A 20,287-nucleotide genomic window follows, 5' to 3' on the forward strand; every position below is an offset into this window, starting at 1 on the left:
ACTATGTCTCTGATTTCTGAGTCTTCCCTAGAACCAGTCCTCAGTTCAGCAAATGTAGACTCCAGCAACACTCCTCACAGTTTAACAGTGCTGTCCCATTCCAAACACCCTTCTGCAAGTCACAGTGGGGACTCAACAGTGCCAACAGCTGTCCCCTCAGCAGACACCTGCATTGAGGAAGGCAGTGACACCACAGTTCTGCCTTTGTCAGGGCATCCTGCTGCCCCTCCACCTGTGCCCCATTTAGCACAAACTGTCCCTGTGCCCCCACCACGGAGCTCCTCTGGTTATGCTACTCATGGGGAGCAAGTGGCTTCTGCCAGCTTAGTTCAGCTGAAGAGGAAGCCTGACTCTTCCAGAAATTCTTCCCAGGCTGTGCCAGCTTCCAGTGTGGACCTTCTCTGTAGATCTGCTGATGTGGAGGCACGGGGCTTAGGGGATGACGTGGCAAAAGAGGCTGAGAAGAAGGAGCAGAGAACTGACCCCAGAATCTCAAGTGTACCCATCTCAAAGAAGGGGCAGATACCCAAGGAGCTGCATCAGCAGGGAGCGCTCAGGGACAACTCAGCTCTTTCTTCCCAGGCCAGCAGTGTGGAAACAGCTTTAGATGGGCTGTGGGCCCTGGAGCTGCCTGCACATGTGCCAGAGGTGCATGCAAAGAATGACAATGTTTTGGATTCTGTTAATGAACCTCCTGTTGTTGCCCTGGATCGGTGGGATGTCTTCCCAGACACTAAAAACCAATTGGGCTTCACAGTGGTGCAAGGACAGGGGCTAAAAGCTGAAGTGTCACATGAAACCAAGGTGTACCACTGTCCTGATCTGGGCAAGAAGAGGCAGGGCAGAGACAAAACTCTTAGGAAGGGAGGTACTGCTAACGTGAACAAGGCCAGAGGAGACCAGGAAAATGGGCAATTCAGAAGCTCTGCAGGCACTCTGGAATCTACGGAAAGCTTCGGGAAGGCTGAATGGGATCTGCCATGTGTCTCCAAACCACCCATTGAGAGGATTTCTGCATCAGGCCAGGCAGGCACTGAGTGAATGTAGGAGTGGGGCAAGTCCTAGCCAGGACTGTTCTGCCAGCACACTAACAGTGTGTGCATGCAATGAGTGTGCCTGGGCTAACCTAACCCCACTAACAGCACGAGCTCTGAGCAGTGTCACTGACAGCTGCATGTCACAGGGCTTCACACCCCCCGGCTTTATCTTGTGGTCTCTCCTGCGTGAGGTTCAGCAGCACAGAACATGGCAGTTTGTAGGGACTTCCTTGTGAAGTGGACTATTATTCCCTAACTGGGTAAGGCTCAGTCCACAGAGACCTCCAAAAAGCTGAAAGGGCTGTTTCATGCTACTGATTGGGATGGCAGCTCCTCTGCTCTGCTTACCATTTTAGGTCTCATTACTGAATCTGTCAGTGTTCCTTTCCATGCTGGAAGTACACTTTGTGCATCAGACATCTCCGACCAAGAGCCTTGTGCCTGTCAAGGGCAAACACAGAGGCACAGCTCTGTGCCCTTGTGATGCTGAGATTTCTGTAATGCTCAGTGGAGTGCTTGTGCTGCACCTCCTATCTTGGCTTCCCACTGGTTAATCTTTCCCTTCCTTTTCTAGACAGTTATTTTTGGCTGCTGTGGTTATCCTTACTGGGTTTTTCCTTGCACTGAGTCACTGTTCTGGGCTGTGCCAAGAGGAATTTTGGCATTGTGGAATAAATGCCATCACTCTTCCTGCTCACAATTGTCACTAATGTCTTTGAGTTTGTGCTGTTGCATCTTGGGGCTTGCTCTGACTTTGCTCTTCTCTGCTGATACTATTGCCTTTGTCATTTAGATTAAATCTTTAATCAAGAGGACAAAAGAGACTTCGAATGTGCATCCAATGTCTCGGGATCTCTCTCCAAGGCGTAAACTAGGTCCTGCCATATTCCACAAGACTGAGTCGCAAGATCGCTTGATTGAGGAACTTCAGGACAGACTGGGCATCGATAACCAGGAGCAGGAAGAATGGCAAAGCCAGGATGCCTGGCTGACAGAGGGGGTCATTGTCACTGCCAGGCCCCGGGGGGAAGAGCAGAGTGGTGAACAGCAAGTAGAGAAGGTAGAAAGCAGGGTCACACGCGCTGGGAAATTCCAGCATGTCCCTCTGTCCAGATCGCATTGTGTGGAGGTGCAGATTGAGTTTCTGAGCATCCTAAACAACATAAAATTAAGAAGTAACTATTCACCCTTGTCTGGTCTGAGAGGGAAGGCAGCACAGGTTCCTAGTTCTGGATGTTTAAGAACTGGAGTGGGATCTGAGGGAGCTGCTTGTGGTATCTGTTGATGCAGTCTGCTGCTATCACATCTCCAGTGTCCATGTGGGGATTATTTCTGAAACTCCACTGGGAAGCCTGACACACAGGCTTTGTTTTTTCCAGTGCTGTACCTGTGCAGGGCTTTCTGGGGATGAATAAGATGGTGCTCTTCTTTAAGCTACAAAGAGTGGCACCTTTTGTAGTTCCCTTCTCCTTCTTGCTGCTTTTTCCCCTTAGATAAACATACTGGTGGCAGCCAGCCTTCCAGTTGAAGGAAGTGCTTGTTGGTTCCACTTTGGATTTATTCACCTTTCTTCTTCCTCCATGTCTTTCTAGGTGGTTTTTCCTCCAGAATCCCCACTCCTCCCCAGGAGGACAATCTCTGTTCCAGTCTCTTCCCAGCTCCAGCCTTCCAAAGAAGCTGCAAAGATAGTCCCTGCTAATGCTGCTCCTTCTCCTGCCTCTGGCCCTGCACCTCTTCTCTCACTCCCACCTCAGCCTTCCCATGTGTCATCTACCCCAGCTCCTAGTCCAGTCTCTTCCTCTTCCTTCAGCTTGGCTCCCCAGCCTCTCCTCCGGTGGGAAGCTTCTGATAATGATTATCATGAGGTTTCTGTTGTGGGCACCCCTCCTAATGAAGATCCCAAACATTCCTATTCTCCCCAGACCTGGACTCCTAGCAACAAAGCACTTGTCTCTGTTGGTTGTCAGACTGAAGATGAAGCTTTCTTCCCAGAAATGCAGGCAGGCTTCTCTATTCTGATCTGTGTTTTTAGCAGTATTTTCCAATCCAACTATTGCTTGTAATTTGACAGCTCAATAGATACAGTGTTCAGGTAAAGGCTGGTATGAACTGCTGGATGGAAGGGAGGACTCATGGCCAGTATCCAATCCCAGCTGTAGCACTGCACACTACATGTCTGTGCAACAACTTGCTGGGATATGTGGGTCCTGTGTGTCCTGACAGTCACTTTGTGCAGCAGGGACTCTCATTTCCCTCTGAGATTAAGAATGTAACTCTGAAACATAGCCTGGAGCTCTCCCTGCCACAATCTCTCTGAAGTGGGGGGAGTAAAAGGTGGCAGAACATGCGTAATGGAAGGAGCAACTCAGCAATGCTTCCTGTGTTTACCTTTTTAGGCAGATGTCCACTGTACAAGTGTAATTGGGAGAGGAGACAGCATGGTCTGGGTTCTGCATCTCCTACCAGGGAAGGGCTGTAGCTCCAGGGTGGTGGGGAGTCCTAACATACATGTGCAGTGCAGTGTTAGAGTACAGGCTAAAACAGTGAGCAAGAAACATCTCTGCATCTTGACCTGTTGTACTTTCCAGGTGACCTCTGCTCCTTCCCTAGTCCACAGTGACAGTCTGTTGGCTGCTCCTGCACCCTGGGGCCCCACAACCCCTGACAAGGCAGGATCCCCTTTCTGTTTCCTCAGCATGGTGTGTGTTCTTCTGGTTGATGAGTGTGCTGGGATCTGCTCCTGGAGCTCCCAACACTGTTAATGTGGATAATATCCTGTATTGCATGGTTTGCTACTCATAGAATTCCTTTCTGAACTTGAGTGGTGGCAAATCTCATGGGTGAAGGGTGGGAGTTCGAAGAGCCTTTGCATGATCAGTTTGCCTGAGGATGATGTGCTGAGTGTCCCATACAAATAAGCATGCATTATGTACAGGAGGTGGAAACAAACCTCTTTCAGGTGTGGGCTCGTTTGTGAGCTGTCAAGAGGGCTGGATGGCCAGGCCAGATAGAAATGGAGGTGTGCACAGGTATTTGTGTATTTGTGCTTGCTCTGGGGTCAGCTGTGACTGGCAGGAGCGTGTGGTCCCTCCAGGTCACTACAAGGGTGAAGTGCTCTGCTGCTACATGTTGAATTAATCTCATCTCCTTTCTCCCTGGATGGTATTTATCACTTGTGTGTGGCACCTGTATCTGCCCTGCGTGGCCATAACCCCTGGTTAGAACAAGAGAAGCTGTGATTCTTTCCGCACAGTGCAGCCCTTTTCCTCTTATTGCACCATGCAGGAAGCCTGGGCTTTATCCTGGGGCACTGGACTGGCTTTGTTTCCAAACACCTGTTGTCTCTCTCAGTGAGAGTATCCTTGAAGTTGTCTGTGTGCTTTGGAGGTAGTCACTGTAGCAGTTTTTGGTAGCAAATGTGTGTTGTGTGGTGAAGAGTTTGTTTTAGGACGAGGATGCTGGGGTGTGATGGGGCTGCTGTGTGCTGCTGGTCTAGGAGAGGTAAGATGAGAGAAGAGGGGAAAAGCTGTGTGTTAGGATCCATTGGGAGTCACGCTGCATGTGAGCCAAGGCTGGGGAGTGTGTGGATGCATGTGTAAAAGCAGTAAATTAATGTATGTCATAAGAATGTTTATACAAATGAACAGAAACCAGGATTTGTCATTGAGTAAACTGGTCAACTGCAAGGACAAGCAGCTGCAGGACAGGGAATAGAGCTCCTCCTGTGGCTAGAAGGGCAGGGTCTGCCAAGGCTTGGAGCACTTGGAGCACATGTCCCTGCTCCTTTGGCTGTGTTGGCGGCAGGCTGGTGGGCTGTTCGTAGGCATAGATTTTGTCTGTTTTAATTTACTCCCTTAGTAAAAGAAAACGTGCTCTAAACCAAGCTTCTCTGTGTGTCCCTAAACCTGACAGTATCTATGGTAGTGCCAAGTCAGCTAAAATAATATCTATTTCCTTGTTGGGGTTTTTCTGCAAAGGAGGCTGTGGTGGCCAAGGAGAACATATGCATTGTTTATAAGTTTCAAACCTCAATAAAACATTTCTCCCCTCCCCTGGGAAGCCTTTCCAAGCCGTGTGTGCTCTGGCGGTGTGACTTTCAGAAACAGCCTCTGAGACACGCATCCAAATCCCCCTCCCCCGCTGGTGCATTTCCAGCTGCAATACACCTAGCAGCCCTAGGGGATGCACTGCCCTCTCTGCAGGTAAACAGCAGCCAGCTGGGAGAGAGTTACTTCCTTCCTGCTTCCAGTTGCTTAGCTCAGGCATGGGGTGAGAACCACCTGAGAGTGAGAGAGAGACTTGGCAAACAGATGTGCAGGTGGTGGTGCAAAAGGAGAAGATTTTCTAGCTGAAAGGGAGGTGAGATGAGGGAGAGAAGAGCATCTCCATGAGAGAGGAGAGACAACTGAGAGCAAGAGCATAGGAACGGAGAGAGGTCAAGGAGAAGGGGCCCTCTGGATGGCGTCTGCCTTGTCAGCTGGCCAGGAACTGATGAGGTAAAGGGAGATTTTTGGCAGAGGCTTAGAGAGCACTGTACTGAGTGCCTGGGATGTGCTGGTGACTTTTGCTGTATGTGCAGTGAAAGAAAACAAAGTCCTCAGTTGACAGCTCTGCTGTTACATATCTCGGTTCTCTGCATGTCTCTGCATGGGCAGAATACATGTGTGTACTTGATCCTGGCTCTCACCAGCTTCTTCAGAGAGCATAGCTGACTCCTGTCTGTCTCTCCAGGGGAGTCACTGGCAGTAACAGTGGGCATTTATCTGATAAGCATAGCAGCATTCACCTTACAGTATTTATTTTCTCTTACCTGCAGTTCATGGCACAGGGAAAAGCCGGGAGCAGCTCCCCTCCATCCACAGCCTCCAAGCCTGGCAGTCAGCTGGATACCATGCTGGGAAGTCTTCAGTCGGACCTGAATAAACTGGGTGTAGCTACAGTTGCCAAAGGTGTCTGTGGAGCCTGCAAGAAGCCTATTGCTGGGCAGGTGAGTTGAAGGTGCTGCCTCATTGCTGAACCTTGGGCTGCAGCTGGGAGTAATGGGGAGGGCTGTTTCGTGAGGCTGGAGAGACTGGAGATGCTGGAGAAACTGAAGTACTCTATTTATCCACTGGCTAGGTACGCTGTAAGCTCCTCCAGTGACCTCTACCCTGCCCCTGAGGGACTGCCCTCTCCTGAGATGATAGGTAATTCAGTTTTCATGCTACCCCAGTCCAGGGCTCACTTGAGTAGTAGAACTTGTCATTCTTGCTGACCTCCAGCTGGTATCTTGTCATGTGGTCTAGGGGAGGGAGAGATAAGAGTTGTTCTCCAAAATCTGTTTTCCCAACAGGTAGTTACAGCCATGGGGAAAACCTGGCACCCTGAGCACTTCGTCTGCACCCACTGCCAAGAGGAGATCGGGTCTCGGAACTTCTTTGAACGGGATGGGCAGCCCTACTGCGAGAAGGACTATCACAACCTCTTCTCTCCTCGCTGCTACTACTGCAACGGGCCCATCCTTGATGTGAGTTCCTTGGGGGAGTCATGGTGATGGCAAATTGCTGCAGGCCTAGGTGTTAAAATTCCACTTCTCCCATGTATCCTGGGTGGAAGGTTTTGTTCAGGGATTTCTGTAGTTGTTTTGTCCTTCCTTTGAAAGGGAAACAACTTGGCACAGTCAAATTCTTACACTAGTGAGTGGAGTTGGTTGTTCTTTTCTTTGCTGAAGTTCCTTCAGAACCCCACATTGCTCCATCATTCTGGTAATGATTCCTCAGCTTTTGTTGTTGGTAGCCTGTGGTAACAGGCACCAGTGCTGGTCTTTAGGACTGGATGGGGCCCTGTGTAAGGGAGGAAGCAGTGCCTAAGATCCTTTTAGGGTAAAAAAAAGTGTGCGGTGGGAAAGTCTGAATGAGCCAGAGGCAGGGGCAAATTGACTCTGCTTTCTAAAGGACAGTCTATTTTAAAACTTGCTTTTGCCAGCACCAACATTAATGTGTCCTTTCCTCTCTCCAGCCCCCCTTACTCACCTCCAAGTCATTTATATGACCTGCACTTTGTGTTTTCTTCTGAACAGAAAGTGGTGACGGCTTTGGACAGGACATGGCACCCTGAACACTTTTTCTGTGCTCAGTGTGGAGCTTTCTTTGGACCTGAAGGTATTACTTGTTTATGCAAGGGGAAAGCAATCTCCCCTCTGAACTGCAGATGAGGGAGTAATTACAGATGAGTGGGGTACAGCCTGAGGCATCACAGGGGAACTACTGGAGTTCCAAGGGACCTGTTTATGGGGGAAGGATGGTGCCAGTAATAATGGCTTTCCCTGGGGAAGAAGAACATGCCTCTGCTGGGAGGGGAAGGGAACAGAACAAGAAATAGTCTAGCTGCTGTGTATGGTAGCAGGAGGAAGGATGATCCTACCCATATGGGTTACCCTGCACAGGTTTTGTGGCCACAGGTGAAGATGGGGAGCTGATCCCTTTGCCTCTCCTCTCTTCTGGCAGGATTTCATGAGAAGGATGGCAAAGCCTATTGCCGCAAGGACTACTTTGATATGTTTGCTCCTAAGTGTGGAGGCTGCGCCCGGGCTATCCTGGAGAACTACATCTCTGCCTTGAACACCTTGTGGCACCCCGAGTGCTTTGTCTGTCGGGTAAGAAACCCAAGGTCCTTTGCTGCTGCTGTATGACCCTTCTTGTTTCCACCCTGAGGCATCTGGTCCCATATCAGGGTAAGGTGTCTGTGGGGTAGTGAAGGGCAGCCAGCCCCACAACATCAAAATATGCCAGCAACCTTCTTGTTCTCTGTCTGGTTATATTAAACTTTGGAGTTGCTTTGGTCTTTCTGTTCCCAGCTTTAACTATGGGCTTCTGCAGCAGCTCACAGTTATATTTTCTGTGACCTTCAAATAATTAAAAGCAAAGCTTCTCTCTGAGCACTTGCCTCAGCAATCAGGTTTTGAGGATATTCCTCCCATGCTCCATCTGAAAATGTAAACTAATGAGAGTGACCTTGTTCAGACAAACATGCAAGTCAGTGAAATAGTGGCAGGCTCCATATAGCAGGCATAATAAACAGGAATACTGCAGATTAAATGCTTGGCACTCTTTCAGAGAGCATTGTAAATATTAACTCTTACTGTCCCCAAGTGATGAGCCAAATCAGCCACTGTTTTCTTGAGCAGGAGAGAAGGCAGAAACCAGATCAAGCAGCCAGAACTACAAGCTGCTGATTCCTGTTGTGGTGCCCAGAGCAGACAGTCACTGGCCTGTTGGGACTGTCTGTGGCTCCTGCAGTGGTGTGCAGAGTGAGGCAGAAGCTGTGCCTGACTGGGGCTGGGGGGGTTGTGCCTTCTCATACAGAGATTGAGACTCTATCAAGCAGTTCTGTTTTCCTTTCCTCCTGCTGCAGCCTGAATTAGTGAGGCCAGCACAGATTTCTTCCAGGCCACAAGATGTGATTCTCTTCCTCTTTCTGCAAAAGCAGAGCAAACCTTTCAGCTGTTCTGCTGATTGAAGGAAGAGACTGTCTACTGAAGTAACTGTCATTATTGGTAAAGTCTTGGACTTGCTGCAGGCAAACTGCATTCTCCTGGTACTGCAAGTGTTTAGCTGCCCATGGCTCTGCATGCTGTTTGCTGGACTCTTGTCCACATGCTGGGAGCCAGCTGTGTGTGATACTCAGTGTCCTCCCTGGGGAAGAGGACAGCAAAACCAGGATTCAGGAAACTGGCTCCTCTGGCTCTTGCTGCTGCTGTATTTGGTAAATCTGGCAGTGTCCTAAACTCTCTCCCTTACTCTGCTGCCTCAGTTTCCCACTTTTACAAGGAGAGGAGTGAGGAGTCTCCCCAGTCTGGTGGGGATAGTTGTTGCGAGTTCTGCAGTGAAGTGTCCTCAGCTGCCTGACATTGAGGGGGAGGGAGCAGCTCTGAACATTTATTTATTAGCACATAGCTGGTATATCCTCTTCCCCTTACCTATTTATTCAACACCATTAGCACTATAGAACAAACAGTTTCTCCCAGCAGTGACCCATATGTAACTGGTGGAAATATTTCAGGCTGAACAATCTTCTGCAGAGTGTACCTGCCTAATGCCAGCCATTCTGGAGAGGTCACTAATAAAGATTAATTGTGCCTGATTTTCTCAGCTGGAACCAGTCCCATGCTCATCAGGATTCTGCTGCATGAAAGTCTCTGTTGGTCCTTTCTTCTGCTTGCCCTTGTGGGGAAACTGGAGTGAAGGAAAAAAAAACCAAAAAACTAGGGAAAAGTGCTGCAGTGTTTCCCATCTCAGGGCAGAAATGTTCTCCTTTTTCCTGGCTGGATACATCTCTTAGCTCATCCATAATATTTTCTATGTAGAAGTGAAGCCAGCTGGGCAAATGATCTGATTAATTCACTTGGTTGTGTCTGTATCTGTCCATTTCTCAGTCTGTTTTTGGCAACTCCTCATGATGGACAGAGTTTGGCTCTGGATAACTGGACAGTGCTGAAAGGCAGCAGTTCACCTGCCCACAGCACAGCTGGGCTGAGCCATAGAGCAGAGGATGGGTGTAGAGCTGCCTCCTCCCCACTACCCCAGCTTCTCTTACAACCTGTCCCCTTTGTTTTGTCCTGCTGCAGGAATGTTTCACCCCGTTTGTCAATGGCAGCTTCTTCGAGCACGACGGGCAGCCCTACTGCGAGGTGCATTACCATGAGCGCCGCGGCTCGCTCTGCTCCGGCTGCCAGAAGCCCATCACAGGACGCTGCATCACTGCTATGGGCAAGAAATTCCACCCAGAACACTTTGTCTGTGCCTTCTGCCTCAAGCAGCTCAACAAAGGAACCTTCAAAGAGCAGAACGACAAGCCCTACTGCCAGAACTGCTTCCTCAAGCTCTTCTGTTAGAGGCACTATAGATGGGCGCTCAAGCATCTTTCTGCCACCCCCTTGGCAGTTCTGTCTCTCTGAACATTACTGTGATTTAGGAACCTTACCAGGCAGGGGAGGAGGGGGGTGGGGGGTGGGAAGTGCTGCTATGGAGAGGCAGTAGATCCAGAGATGAGATGGACCATTAAACTGGAAACGCCCTTGCTGTGTCTCAGAAGAGAGAGGCTGACATCCCTCATTACGGTGTGTGTGTGTCTGTGTGTGTGACTGATAGCTGAGCTTAGCTCGAGGGCTCTAACAGGGAGATTTTTCCCAGCCCCCTCCTGGCAGCAGGAGGCTTTGCCAGTACATTTCAGCCTCTGTCAGCTCTCTGAGCAAATGGTGACACTTGCAGACAACACAACCCTCTGCTTTGACACCTCATTCTCTGGCTTTTGCCTGCACAGCGAGGCCACCCTGTGACTTTAGTGCCACTCTGGCTCTCCTCACAGAGTTACATGGTGTGTGTGACTTGCTGAGACTAGAGCATCCAGCACAGGCAGCCAGGACCCTGCAAGGGTCTCTCCAGTTCCATTACACTGTAAGGAGATAATACCACTTACTCTTTTTTTAATTAAGAGGAATCAAGATGTTACTGTGTGGGGTGATTTTCTTTTTTTCCCTAGTTTGTTACTCCCTTTCTCAATGCCTTTTCTCAGCATACTGGAGCAGGAGGTGGGGTAAGCCCCAACCATCCCTCAGCACTGTTGTGCTCTCCTGTGGGGACGTGCTGTGCCAGGCAGCTCCATAGGCACCCAGGCCAGCTCAGGGAATCTGCTCCCCTCACCTGCTGCTCCTGGGAGAGGAAGAGGCATCACCCCTTGTTTAAACACAGGTGCAGAGAGGTTAGAACAGCCTTTTTCATCCAACCCTGTCATGAGCGAGTGTGACGCGTGTGTGTTTGTCTGGTCTGAAACTCTCCCATCTATCAGGGCCTGAATCTATCACAAGAGTGACGAGAAGGAAGGGTTTAAGAAGCCAGAAAAAAAAAAATGCCTAAATTTATATCCTTTCTTCTTCCAGTTTGTTAATGAGACTTATCAGCCCCTTGGTGTTTCCTTTTCTGTGCTCTTGTTAAACATGTTCTACTGAGAGATGCTACAGCAATAACCTTTTATATTGACTGTTACTGGTATAATGAGTCCTGGGGGTCAGGTGTGCACGACACACTTGGAGTTTTACTATCAAAATGAATACTGTATCCTGTCTTTGATAAGAACTGTAGATTTCTACACTGATTTTGAATTCATATCTAATTTACTTTTAATCCTCTTATACAGAAATTGGTTTTGAAGTGATTTTAAAAAAGCAACTTTTATATCAAGCTATGCTGTTCTAGGCAGTGTGCCAGTTGTGCTGGCTTACTGCATCTGTAATCTCAATGCTTTATTAAGCCTAACTAACATTCAATATTTCCTTTTTGTTGCGGGTTGGGAGGGGCTGCAATCTATGGGCAAGGGAACACGACTTGTATTTTTTTTTCCCTAGCACAGGCAGGTGAACTGTGAATAGATTTGAGTTTTGGGTTTTTTTCCTCCTCTGGGTCACCTAAAGGTATAATTTTGGTTTTTATTGTAACCTGTAAACTGCTGTATTGGAATCACCTGCCGTTCTCCCAAAGCCCAGCTTCCAGGATGTCAAAAGTGAGTCTTATTATGATGCTAGGGGGGAAGGAGTTCAGATCTTTTACCTTAATTTCTCTTCTTCAGCTGCCTGAAACCAGAACAGGGTTAACTGGGAAAGGGGCTCCTTTCGTTCTGTGGAAGAAAGGTCTTGTGACAGAGAAGAAACTGGGAGACGAGTCTGTTCCTGACTAGCTGTGCAGCTTTGGGCCAGTCACTAAACCTTACCGTGCCTCAGTTTCCCCATCTGTAAAATGGGGGCAGTTTAGGCTGGATTTGTGAGGTTATTGAGAGACCTAGTTCATGTTTGGTAAAGCACTTTTAGGTCTCTGACTGGAGGGTGCTGTGGAGAGGGAAGTACTGTGCTGAAATTCCCAGTGGCATTCTGTGGTACCAGCCCTGGGGGTGGTGCTTGGAATTACTGCTCCAGGGAGCTGCAGCTCTGTGGCCATTGACATCCAGTTGTGTTTGCAGCTTGGCAGGTGCATTATAGGGGTCCAGGGATGGCTGTTTCAGAAACCAGCCCTGAAACCCGTGGGTCACTAGCCCATGTAACCTCGTCACAGTGCTGCACTGCCCTGCTCAGGTCACTGAAACTGTCCCATGGATTTCCCCCAACAAACAAACCTCAGTGTGTGGGTGTGAGGCCAGAGGGAGCTGTGGGAACGCTGGAGCTGTGTCAGCTGGGCTGAGCACAGCTGTGGGAAATTCTTGAGGCAAGAGTCCTTGTACATTTTTGCCTTTTCATCTTTTAAGTCTATTTGACTTAAAATGGATGTTCCTAAGCTGCCTGTGTTTATCTTGCTGGAATGATCAGCTTCCTTGGTGCCACTGAGGGACACACAGCTGTTGTGTGCAGATGCTGGAGAGGGGTGAGATGTTTCTGGCACTGCCACTTAGTGTGACACTGCAAACTGTGTAATCCCGTGCCTCAGTTTCCCTGTGTGGGGAATCTTTAAGCTACCTCACTGCTGGCTGAGGCTTTGTCAGTGATACTCGTGGCACAGCTGGGTGCAGGGTGCTGTGTGGGGTGAGTGGTGCTGAGTGGAGGCTCCTCTGGCCTTAGTGCTTAACCGAGATGATGTCGCACTCACCTTCTGCCTTCATCTGGTGTCTGATATGCTGGGATGCCAAATAGCGAGCAGCTGATGCTGCTTTGCCAAATACTGCCCGAAATGGGTGCCCGAAATGCCTGTTCGTTCAGTGTAGATGGGATTTTAGGGTAGCACAGCCTCTGTTGGGGTGTAGGGGTGCACCGGGAGGGTGTGTGCGCCCCCGGGCCGGGCGCTACCCCTGGGGACGGCCTTTCACAGCATGTCCCGGCTGGGCTGGGCTGGGCTGGGCTGGGGGAAACTCCGCTGGGTCGACAGTTATTTGATTCTTGCCTGCCTTGTAAACTTTTAACTCCGCTTTTTTTTTTTTTTTCTCATTTAAAATTCTTGCAGTTACGCCAATAAAATTTTTACCATTATAGTCACGCCTGTGTCGCGGTTGTTTTCCGCCCCCGAGCTTGTGAGGGACCGGAGCCCGGACGGGCCCCTCAGGGCTGGGGGGGGGGGGGGGGCAGTGCGCTCCTCCGGCCGCCAGGGGGCGGCGCGCGCTCGGCCGCCCGCGCTCCCGCGCCCTTCGCGCCTTCCGCTGGCGTCACGCGCTTCCCGCAGAGCGGCGGATGATTGACGCAGAGGGCAGCCAATGGGCTGAGGGGAAGCAGCGCCGCGGCGCTCTGCGATTGGTTATAAATCGCAGTATAAAAGGAGACGGGCCCGCCCTGCGGCCCTTCTTTCCCGGAGCCCTCGTGGAGGTGCGGGCGCGGTGCGGCGGCTCCGGGGCGCGGCTGGGGCTGGGGCTGGGCGGCCGCGCCGAGGGGAGCGGACCGGCACCAGGAGCGGGGTCCTGGGCTGAGCTTAGGCGGTGGGCTTGGGAGCGCTGGGCCCCAGGGCGGAGGGAAGGGAACGGTGGGGATCCACCTGAGCCGCTCCTCTCCTGGCAGGTCCTAGCTCGTCTTTAAACCCACCGGGCGATCCTTGGAGCACCGCCGAGATGCCCAGGGAAGACAGGGCTACGTGGAAGTCCAACTATTTTATGAAAATCATCGTGAGTGTCGACTCGGAGCCCTCGTGGGGCGCTGGCGGGGCAGGCTCGGGGCAGCGGGAACCGGGCGGGCCGGGCTGTGGGAGCTTTTAAGATAAATAGCTGAGTGCTGTGGGGTGTCTGGACGAGTTCCTGGCACTAGGAAGCGATCTGGAATAGTCCAGATTAGGCCTGAGAATTTGCCGTGGTGCTTGCAGACTTATTCAGGGATGTGACTCGATGGCTGAGTAAAAGATGCAGCCTCTGGCAGACTTGGTTTCATTTGGAGCTCATCATACTCAAACTTCTGACAGGCTTTTTTTACAATTTAATGTGTTGCGATTTTAATGTTGCTCTATGCACTGCTCTGAATTTCTTTGTATAGTTACAGTGTTTATTTTGCTTTAGCAACTCCTGGATGATTACCCAAAATGTTTCATTGTGGGAGCAGACAACGTGGGATCCAAGCAGATGCAGCAGATCCGTATGTCCCTGCGTGGAAAAGCTGTTGTGCTGATGGGGAAGAATACGATGATGCGCAAAGCTATTCGTGGTCATCTGGAGAATAACCCTGCTCTAGAAAAGTGGGTAATGCTGCCTGAGGGCACTTCTGGGTTCTCTGTCTAGGAGGAGGGGAGGTTGTCTAAGGAGAAAAACTGAAGGCTGTCATCTTTTCTTCAGGCTGCTGCCTCACATCCGTGGGAATGTGGGCTTTGTCTTCACTAAGGAGGATCTGACTGAGATCCGGGACATGCTGCTGGCTAACAAGGTAAGGGAGATCATCCCTCACTGTGTGTGTATGCTGAGATGAAATACAAAATAAAACTGAGTCTTCACGTGGGACAGGAAATCATCAAGGCATGGGAATTGGCCCTTACAGTTTTAGTGAAACTGCTTAAGTTTAGCTGCTTCACTTGTGTGTGCCTGGGTGCTGTCTCATGGAGGAGCATGTCAGGGAGGAGGTGATCCCACAGGATCTGAGGTGAACATTTTTGCAGCTTCTTGTCTTTCCCCACTCAGGTGCCAGCTGCTGCCCGTGCCGGTGCTATCGCTCCTTGTGATGTGACTGTGCCAGCCCAGAACACAGGCCTTGGACCTGAGAAGACCTCCTTTTTCCAGGCCTTGGGCATCACCACAAAGATTTCCAGAGGAACCATTGAAATTCTGGTCAGTGAGCTGCAGTTGTTCGAGCTGTTCCTTAACTGGGAGGCCTTGATTGTGGCAGCTGAGGGAGCTGTGAAGGCCAAAGCTCTCATTAGTGCTAAGATACTGTATGAGCAGTGGGATTATTGCACTTTGGGATCTGGAGGAGGGTGTCTGGCTTGGCTTCAGTGTGCAGCGTGGGGGGATTGAAGTTCTTAATCAGATTTCCACAGGTAGGCTCTGTCAGAGGAACATGCAGGTGAACTACCTGCAGGTAATGCAGGAAAAGTGGCGCCTTTCTCATGGACTTGTTTATGTAGTCTGGAGCTTTCTCTGCTTGTGGAGCTGAATATGGAGCATGTTGGTTGTGTTCATTTGCTTGTCCAGTTCCACTGTCTGTGTTTGTGTCCCACTGCTTTGATGTGCTGGAATTTCTCAGTGTGTATTCACTCCTTTTCCCTGATCTCAGAGTGATGTGCAGCTTATCAAGACTGGAGACAAAGTGGGTGCCAGCGAAGCCACCTTGCTCAACATGCTGAACATCTCCCCGTTCTCCTTTGGGTTGGTGATCCAGCAGGTCTTTGATAATGGCAGCATTTACAACCCTGAAGTGCTGGACATCACCGAGGAGACCTTGCACAAGCGCTTTCTGGAGGTGAGTGTCACAGCTGCTCTGGGAGCCAGAACAGAGTGTCCTGTCTGGTGTTTTCCATGAGGTCCTGCAGAGCCAGGAGCTCTCTCTGGTTCCCTAGAGAAACTGTGTCAGGGAGTACCTTCCTGCAGGATTCTTCATCTGAATCTGCCTCAGAAATCATTTGAGGCCAGTTAAAATAATGGAATATCCTGAATTGGAAGGGCCCCACAAGGATCATCAAGTCCAACTCCTGGCCCTGCACAGGACACCCCAGCAATCCTACCCTTTGCCTGAGAGCATTGTCCAAATGCTTCTTGAGCTCTGGCAGCCTTGGGGGCAGGACCATTCCATGGGGAGCCTATTCAGTCAGTCCCTGACCACCTTCTGGGGGAAGAACTTTTTCTTATTATTCCACTTTAAAACTCCTCTGACACAGCTTTATGCCGTTCTCTGAGGTCCTGTCATTGGTTACAAGAGAGCAGAGATCAGTGACATTTAAATATTGATGCCTTGATTTCAGTGGAGTGTGCAGTGCATGCTTTCCTTTCTGTTGGCAGTGTAAAAGCTGTCGCGTGGGCATCCTCTGCTGTGATTTCTAGATTATTTCTCAGACCATGGAAACACAAGTCTGTTTCTTCACAGGGTGTTCGTAATGTTGCCAGCATCTGTCTGCAAATTGGGTACCCGACCATTGCATCTGTGCCCCACTCCATCATCAACGGGTACAAGCGTGTCCTGGCTGTGGCTGTGGAGACTGACTACACCTTCCCACTGGCTGAAAAGGTAATGGCTGGCTCTCAGCTCTGCAGAGATGGGTGTTAGAAGTGCAGCTAGGCACATTCACAAGATATCCTCTGGTTTGAGAGGACTGGTACACACCTGTGTGTGTGATGTGTCTGGAGAAGGGGCGCTTGCTTCCTTCCATATGTTATGTACAAATGGCAGGAGAAAGCTAATTTACCTGGTGTTCCTTCGGAGATGAAAGCTTAGCTGAAATCTCTTTGGTTCTTCATATCTGTTACTGATAAGTGGACCTGTTTGGATTCTGGCAAGCTGCAAGTGCTTTTATCATTGCAAAGGTTCAGTCCTGCAAAATGTTTTGCTCCCTGTGAGTTTACATTTTCCCCCACTTTTACAGGTGAAGGCCTTCCTGGCAGACCCCTCAGCTTTTGTGGCAGCTATGCCTGTGGTGGCTGAAGCAGCTGCTCCTGCTGCTGCCGCTGCTGCTGCTCCAGCAAAGGAGGCAGTGAAGGAGGAGTCGGAGGAATCTGACGAGGACATGGGATTTGGTCTCTTTGACTAACAGCAGCCACCCTCTGCCTTTGTCAGCGTTGGCCCGATGGGAGAAATAAAAAGCTATTTTCCACCTTCATATGTGCCTGCATGGCTGGTGTAGTCTCCATATCAGCTGGGGTTTGGGAAAGGTGTAACCCGAGGGGCCCTGCGCTCCAGGGCAATGGCTGTTGGGCCGGGGCACGGCAGGGGAGCGGTCGTTCTCGGGCCGCGGCGCAGATCTGCCCGGCCGGGCCGAGCACAGGCCTTGCCCGCAGCACGTCTGGCGGTGCGGCCGCCTGCGGCCCCGTCCCGTTCCGATTGCCCGCGCGGCGGGGCCGCGGCTCCCGGGACGGGCGGGCAGCGCCCATCGCCGTGGCGCCGGGCCCGCCCCGGAAGCCGCGAGCGGTTCCGGGGTCGCGGCGGAGCGATGGCGGCCGACACGCAGGTGAGTGTGAGACGGGCCGCGCAGGCTCCGGCCGGGGCACGGGAGAGCGCCGGGGCCGCGCCTCGTCCCGCTCGCGCCCCGCCGCGCCCTCGGCCCGGCTGCGGGCCCGGCCCGGCGCCCGGAGCCGCCGGGGACGTGGCAGCCGGGGCGGGCCCCGCCGGCCCGCCCGCAGCGCGCCGTGCCCGGCCCGCGGGAAGGGGCCGCCGCCGGGGAGCCCGGGCGGAGCGGGGCGAGCGGGCCCGTCCCCATGGAGGCCCGGCACGAGCCGCGGCTGCGGCGCCGTGTGCGGCTGATCCCGGTTCGCACCGCCCGGCCGCTCCCTGTGCCCCGGCTGTGGGACCGCCGGCTTCACCCCGAGGGGCTTGGATGTTCCCACAGCAAAGCCCAGCTCAGCATCAGGTCCTTACCTGTAAAAATGCTGCCTTTGTGCTTATATTGGTTTGTAGTATTGCTGGTATGCTGCCTGTGTAATGTGTACATAAACATCCTAAAAAATTAAAATAAAAAGCAAACTGGTGAAGCCTGTCCCAGTGGCTTTTCCGTGGAGACTCAGTAGGGTACTCGAGGTTTTGGAGTTTGTGTAAGTCACTGAGATGCTAGTGAGATCCTGTAGTGTTATACATAATTTATATTTTTTATTTCTAGACTTAGGATAATTTTAACACGTTTTTCATGTCTGCACATTCCCCTGCTCGTCATTAAGCAGCATGACTAAGTGCAGCTTGGTTTGAGTTTGCATATGATGAACTCATGTAGTTGAAAGCTTTGAGAGAAGAGCAGGTCCATAACAGGTCCGTAACACCAGCTGGTTCGTTTGGTTCTTGTGTCAGTGACATTGTTGGTCATCCTTTGCACCTCAACCCAGCCTTCCTGTTCAGAAGTGCAGCACTGCTTCCAACCAGCTTTTAAGGGGACCTGTGGGTGTGAAATGGTGGCAGTCTCAGGGAGGTGTGGATCCCAGCATGGAGGCAAAAAGCTTCACTGAAAGCAGCTCTGAGGAGCTATTTGAAGAAGACTGAAAATGGAAGGAACAGTTTTCTGTGTTTCTAAAGACATGCTCTGCCTTTCGGAAAGATGATACAAAGTTGCTCAGTTTATGAGCTGAATTTCAAAAGCCTTTCCTGGAGACCTGTGCTTTGGTTTATGTAAGTGCAGAAAATCTGGGTGTGTAGGTCTCCCTGGATTGTCTGCAGTTTGAGTGCCCCTTCAAGACTACCTGGACTTCAGGAGATAACATACAGGGAGAAGCTCCTTTGAATTCTGGAAGTTACTATTTTTTGCTTTGAAAGGTGCTATACTCCAGATTATAGGTCCTAGCTCTTACTCTGTGTTACTTTTAGAGGGGTAAGTGTCTCTCACAGAGCATAAGAACACAGATAAGAACAACAGATAATTGGAGAGCAGTGATCCCTCAGTGCTGGGAAAAGAGTTTCACAGTGTATGAAGCACAGTGACCCTTCCTTGGTGGATGAGATGGTGGATACTCACATTTGGGCACTAAGAGGTCATGTGGCAGCAAGTGACATGTTCTGCTTGCTCTAGTTTATGTTCTGTGGGTTGATATCAAAGGCAGTCTGGTGTTTTCTGCTTTGTGGTTTTAGATTTCTGACACACTGAAGCGGTTTGCAGTGAAAGTAACTACAGCCAGTGTGAAGGAGAGGAGAGAGATCCTCAGTGAGCTGGGAAAATGCATTTCTGGGAAAGGTAAAAGCTTGGGAGTACTGTTCTGATTACCTGGGTGGAGGAGAATGTTAAAATGTTTTGTTTCAGAAGGCTGCGTGAGATGTATTTGTTTGAGGGAGGAGGCTGGCAGCATTTTGAGCCAGTGCTCCATCACAGGGTTAATTCCAAGTGTGGGATTTGTGGGTAGCACAGAACCCTAGCTTTTGGTACATCTGCTTTTTCCAGTCAGTAGTTGTTGCACTGTGTATGTTAGTTCTTCATTAGTATATCAGTTGAGTTTCTTTAATGACTCTTGGCTTCTTCTTTTAGTACTCATGGAATATCTGGATACACATTATGTATAGAGATGGGGAACATGGAAGATTACAGATGGTCTTAATAAAACAGCTGAAGCAATTTTTTTAAACTTCTCTCATTTTCTGAAGATGACTGTGTTTCATATGTTCCAGTTTTACCATTATTTGTAAAAATACACATAAAATGTATAAAAAGAGCAAATTTTTACTGATTCTTGCAAGCAATTCTGTAGATGCAAGCAGTTTACAGATTTCAGTCATTAAGTGAATCATGTTTGTGTTAAAGATTAAGAGCTCAGTGATTAATGAGGAAGTATTTTGAAATACATTATTACAGATCTCCCAGAAGGTGTAGTGAAAGGCCTTTGCAAACTCTTCTGCCTTACTCTGCATCGATACCGGTGAGTAAATTGATGTGGAAAGGCTATATTATGTAATCCGTCAGTATTTAGTAGTTAAATTGGTCTGGAGTCTGGAAATGTTAGCATGCAGTGCATAGAGAGATGTGTATGACACCGAAGAATGTAATCCTGTACTTATCTTCTCAGGGGAGGATTGACATTAAAAAGTTTTACAATTTGCCTTGAGTTTCACCTTTAATTTTGAACTTAAAACTTTAATCCTGTGGTTCAGTTTGCAAGAATGAAACACCCATGTTCTTGTGAAGCAAGACAGAGCTGTCTTTTAGATGCCTTTTAGAAAATTTTAGGTGGGATTAAATCATGGTCTGTTACAGAGGAGCTGTTCAGAACCCATTTTATTCTACAATCTGCCGGAGGGCCTCCACATAACTGCTGTCACTCGAGGAAGGGAATGGAGGTTTCTGACAAAAACTTCTCCACTGTGCAGAACAGCAAGGATAAAATAGTTCTTAGGCTGACTGCCGAAGTGAGAAAGCAGAGCCCTTAGTGTGGTGCAGGGGTGGTAGCGCTGCGGTGTGGCAGGTTTAGGATGTTCCTGATCTGTGTTTTCACAGGGATGCGGCGTCCCGCAGAGCCCTGCAGCTGGCCCTTCAGCAGCTCGCAGAATCCCAGCCAGAGGCCACGGCAAAAAACCTGCTGCACTCACTTCAGTCGTCAGGGATCGGCGGCAGGGCTGGAGTGCCCAGGTGAGTCGCTTTGTGTGGAAGCAGTTCTGACCTGCTGCTAGTTCCTCCCTGTTCAGAATAAGGCTTCTGCTGCTGCTTGGT

The 20,287-nt window shown here is 50.2% G+C and overlaps 4 protein-coding genes across 5 annotated transcripts in view; all 4 read left to right on the forward strand.

The window, feature by feature from the left end:
• PXN (paxillin) overlaps positions 1–11,329 on the forward strand; it is a 43,963-nt gene extending 32,634 nt beyond the window's left edge. The window contains exons 7-11 of the mRNA XM_021549839.2: positions 5,854–6,024; positions 6,370–6,543; positions 7,096–7,177; positions 7,523–7,671; positions 9,643–11,329. Coding sequence (XP_021405514.2) covers positions 5,854–6,024; positions 6,370–6,543; positions 7,096–7,177; positions 7,523–7,671; positions 9,643–9,909 — 843 coding nt within the window. The 3' untranslated portion in view covers positions 9,910–11,329. The remainder of the gene's footprint in view (positions 1–5,853; positions 6,025–6,369; positions 6,544–7,095; positions 7,178–7,522; positions 7,672–9,642) is intronic.
• LOC144247217 (uncharacterized) lies at positions 4–3,032 on the forward strand. Its single transcript, XM_077787287.1, has 2 exons — positions 4–1,026; positions 1,831–3,032. Exons 1-2 carry the CDS (start codon positions 4–6, stop codon positions 2,320–2,322), a joined length of 1,515 nt encoding a protein of 504 aa, XP_077643413.1. The 3' UTR covers positions 2,323–3,032.
• A 2,000-nt stretch (positions 11,330–13,329) lies between the features above and the next one.
• Positions 13,330–16,771, forward strand: RPLP0 (ribosomal protein lateral stalk subunit P0). Its single transcript, XM_021549945.2, has 8 exons — positions 13,330–13,353; positions 13,543–13,646; positions 14,031–14,206; positions 14,304–14,391; positions 14,643–14,789; positions 15,235–15,420; positions 16,042–16,182; positions 16,538–16,771. Exons 2-8 carry the CDS (start codon positions 13,593–13,595, stop codon positions 16,700–16,702), a joined length of 957 nt encoding a protein of 318 aa, XP_021405620.1. The 5' UTR covers positions 13,330–13,353; positions 13,543–13,592; the 3' UTR covers positions 16,703–16,771.
• Positions 16,772–17,078: 307 nt separating this feature from the next.
• The window catches only part of GCN1 (GCN1 activator of EIF2AK4), a 37,629-nt gene continuing 34,420 nt past the window's right edge, over positions 17,079–20,287 (forward strand). For both annotated transcript variants that reach the window (XM_021549815.3, XM_077787147.1), the window contains exons 1-4: positions 17,079–17,119; positions 18,721–18,823; positions 19,436–19,499; positions 20,075–20,206. In XM_021549815.3, coding sequence (XP_021405490.2) covers positions 17,102–17,119; positions 18,721–18,823; positions 19,436–19,499; positions 20,075–20,206 — 317 coding nt within the window. In that variant the 5' untranslated portion in view covers positions 17,079–17,101. The remainder of the gene's footprint in view (positions 17,120–18,720; positions 18,824–19,435; positions 19,500–20,074; positions 20,207–20,287) is intronic.

The sequence above is a fragment of the Lonchura striata genome, chromosome 18, assembly GCF_046129695.1.
Source record: "Lonchura striata isolate bLonStr1 chromosome 18, bLonStr1.mat, whole genome shotgun sequence".
Taxonomy (NCBI): domain Eukaryota; kingdom Metazoa; phylum Chordata; class Aves; order Passeriformes; family Estrildidae; genus Lonchura; species Lonchura striata.

Coding starts and splice junctions, on each gene's coding strand:
- RPLP0 (XM_021549945.2), top strand. CDS start 13,593: ATGCCCAGGGAAGACAGGGCTACGTGGAAGTCCAACTATTTTATGAAA. Junction 14,207..14,303: donor AATAACCCTGCTCTAGAAAA/GTGGGTAATGCT, acceptor TCTTTTCTTCAG/GCTGCTGCCTCACATCCGTG. Junction 14,392..14,642: donor ACATGCTGCTGGCTAACAAG/GTAAGGGAGATC, acceptor TTCCCCACTCAG/GTGCCAGCTGCTGCCCGTGC.
- LOC144247217 (XM_077787287.1), top strand. CDS start 4: ATGTCTCTGATTTCTGAGTCTTCCCTAGAACCAGTCCTCAGTTCAGCA. Junction 1,027..1,830: donor GGATTTCTGCATCAGGCCAG/GCAGGCACTGAG, acceptor TTTGTCATTTAG/ATTAAATCTTTAATCAAGAG.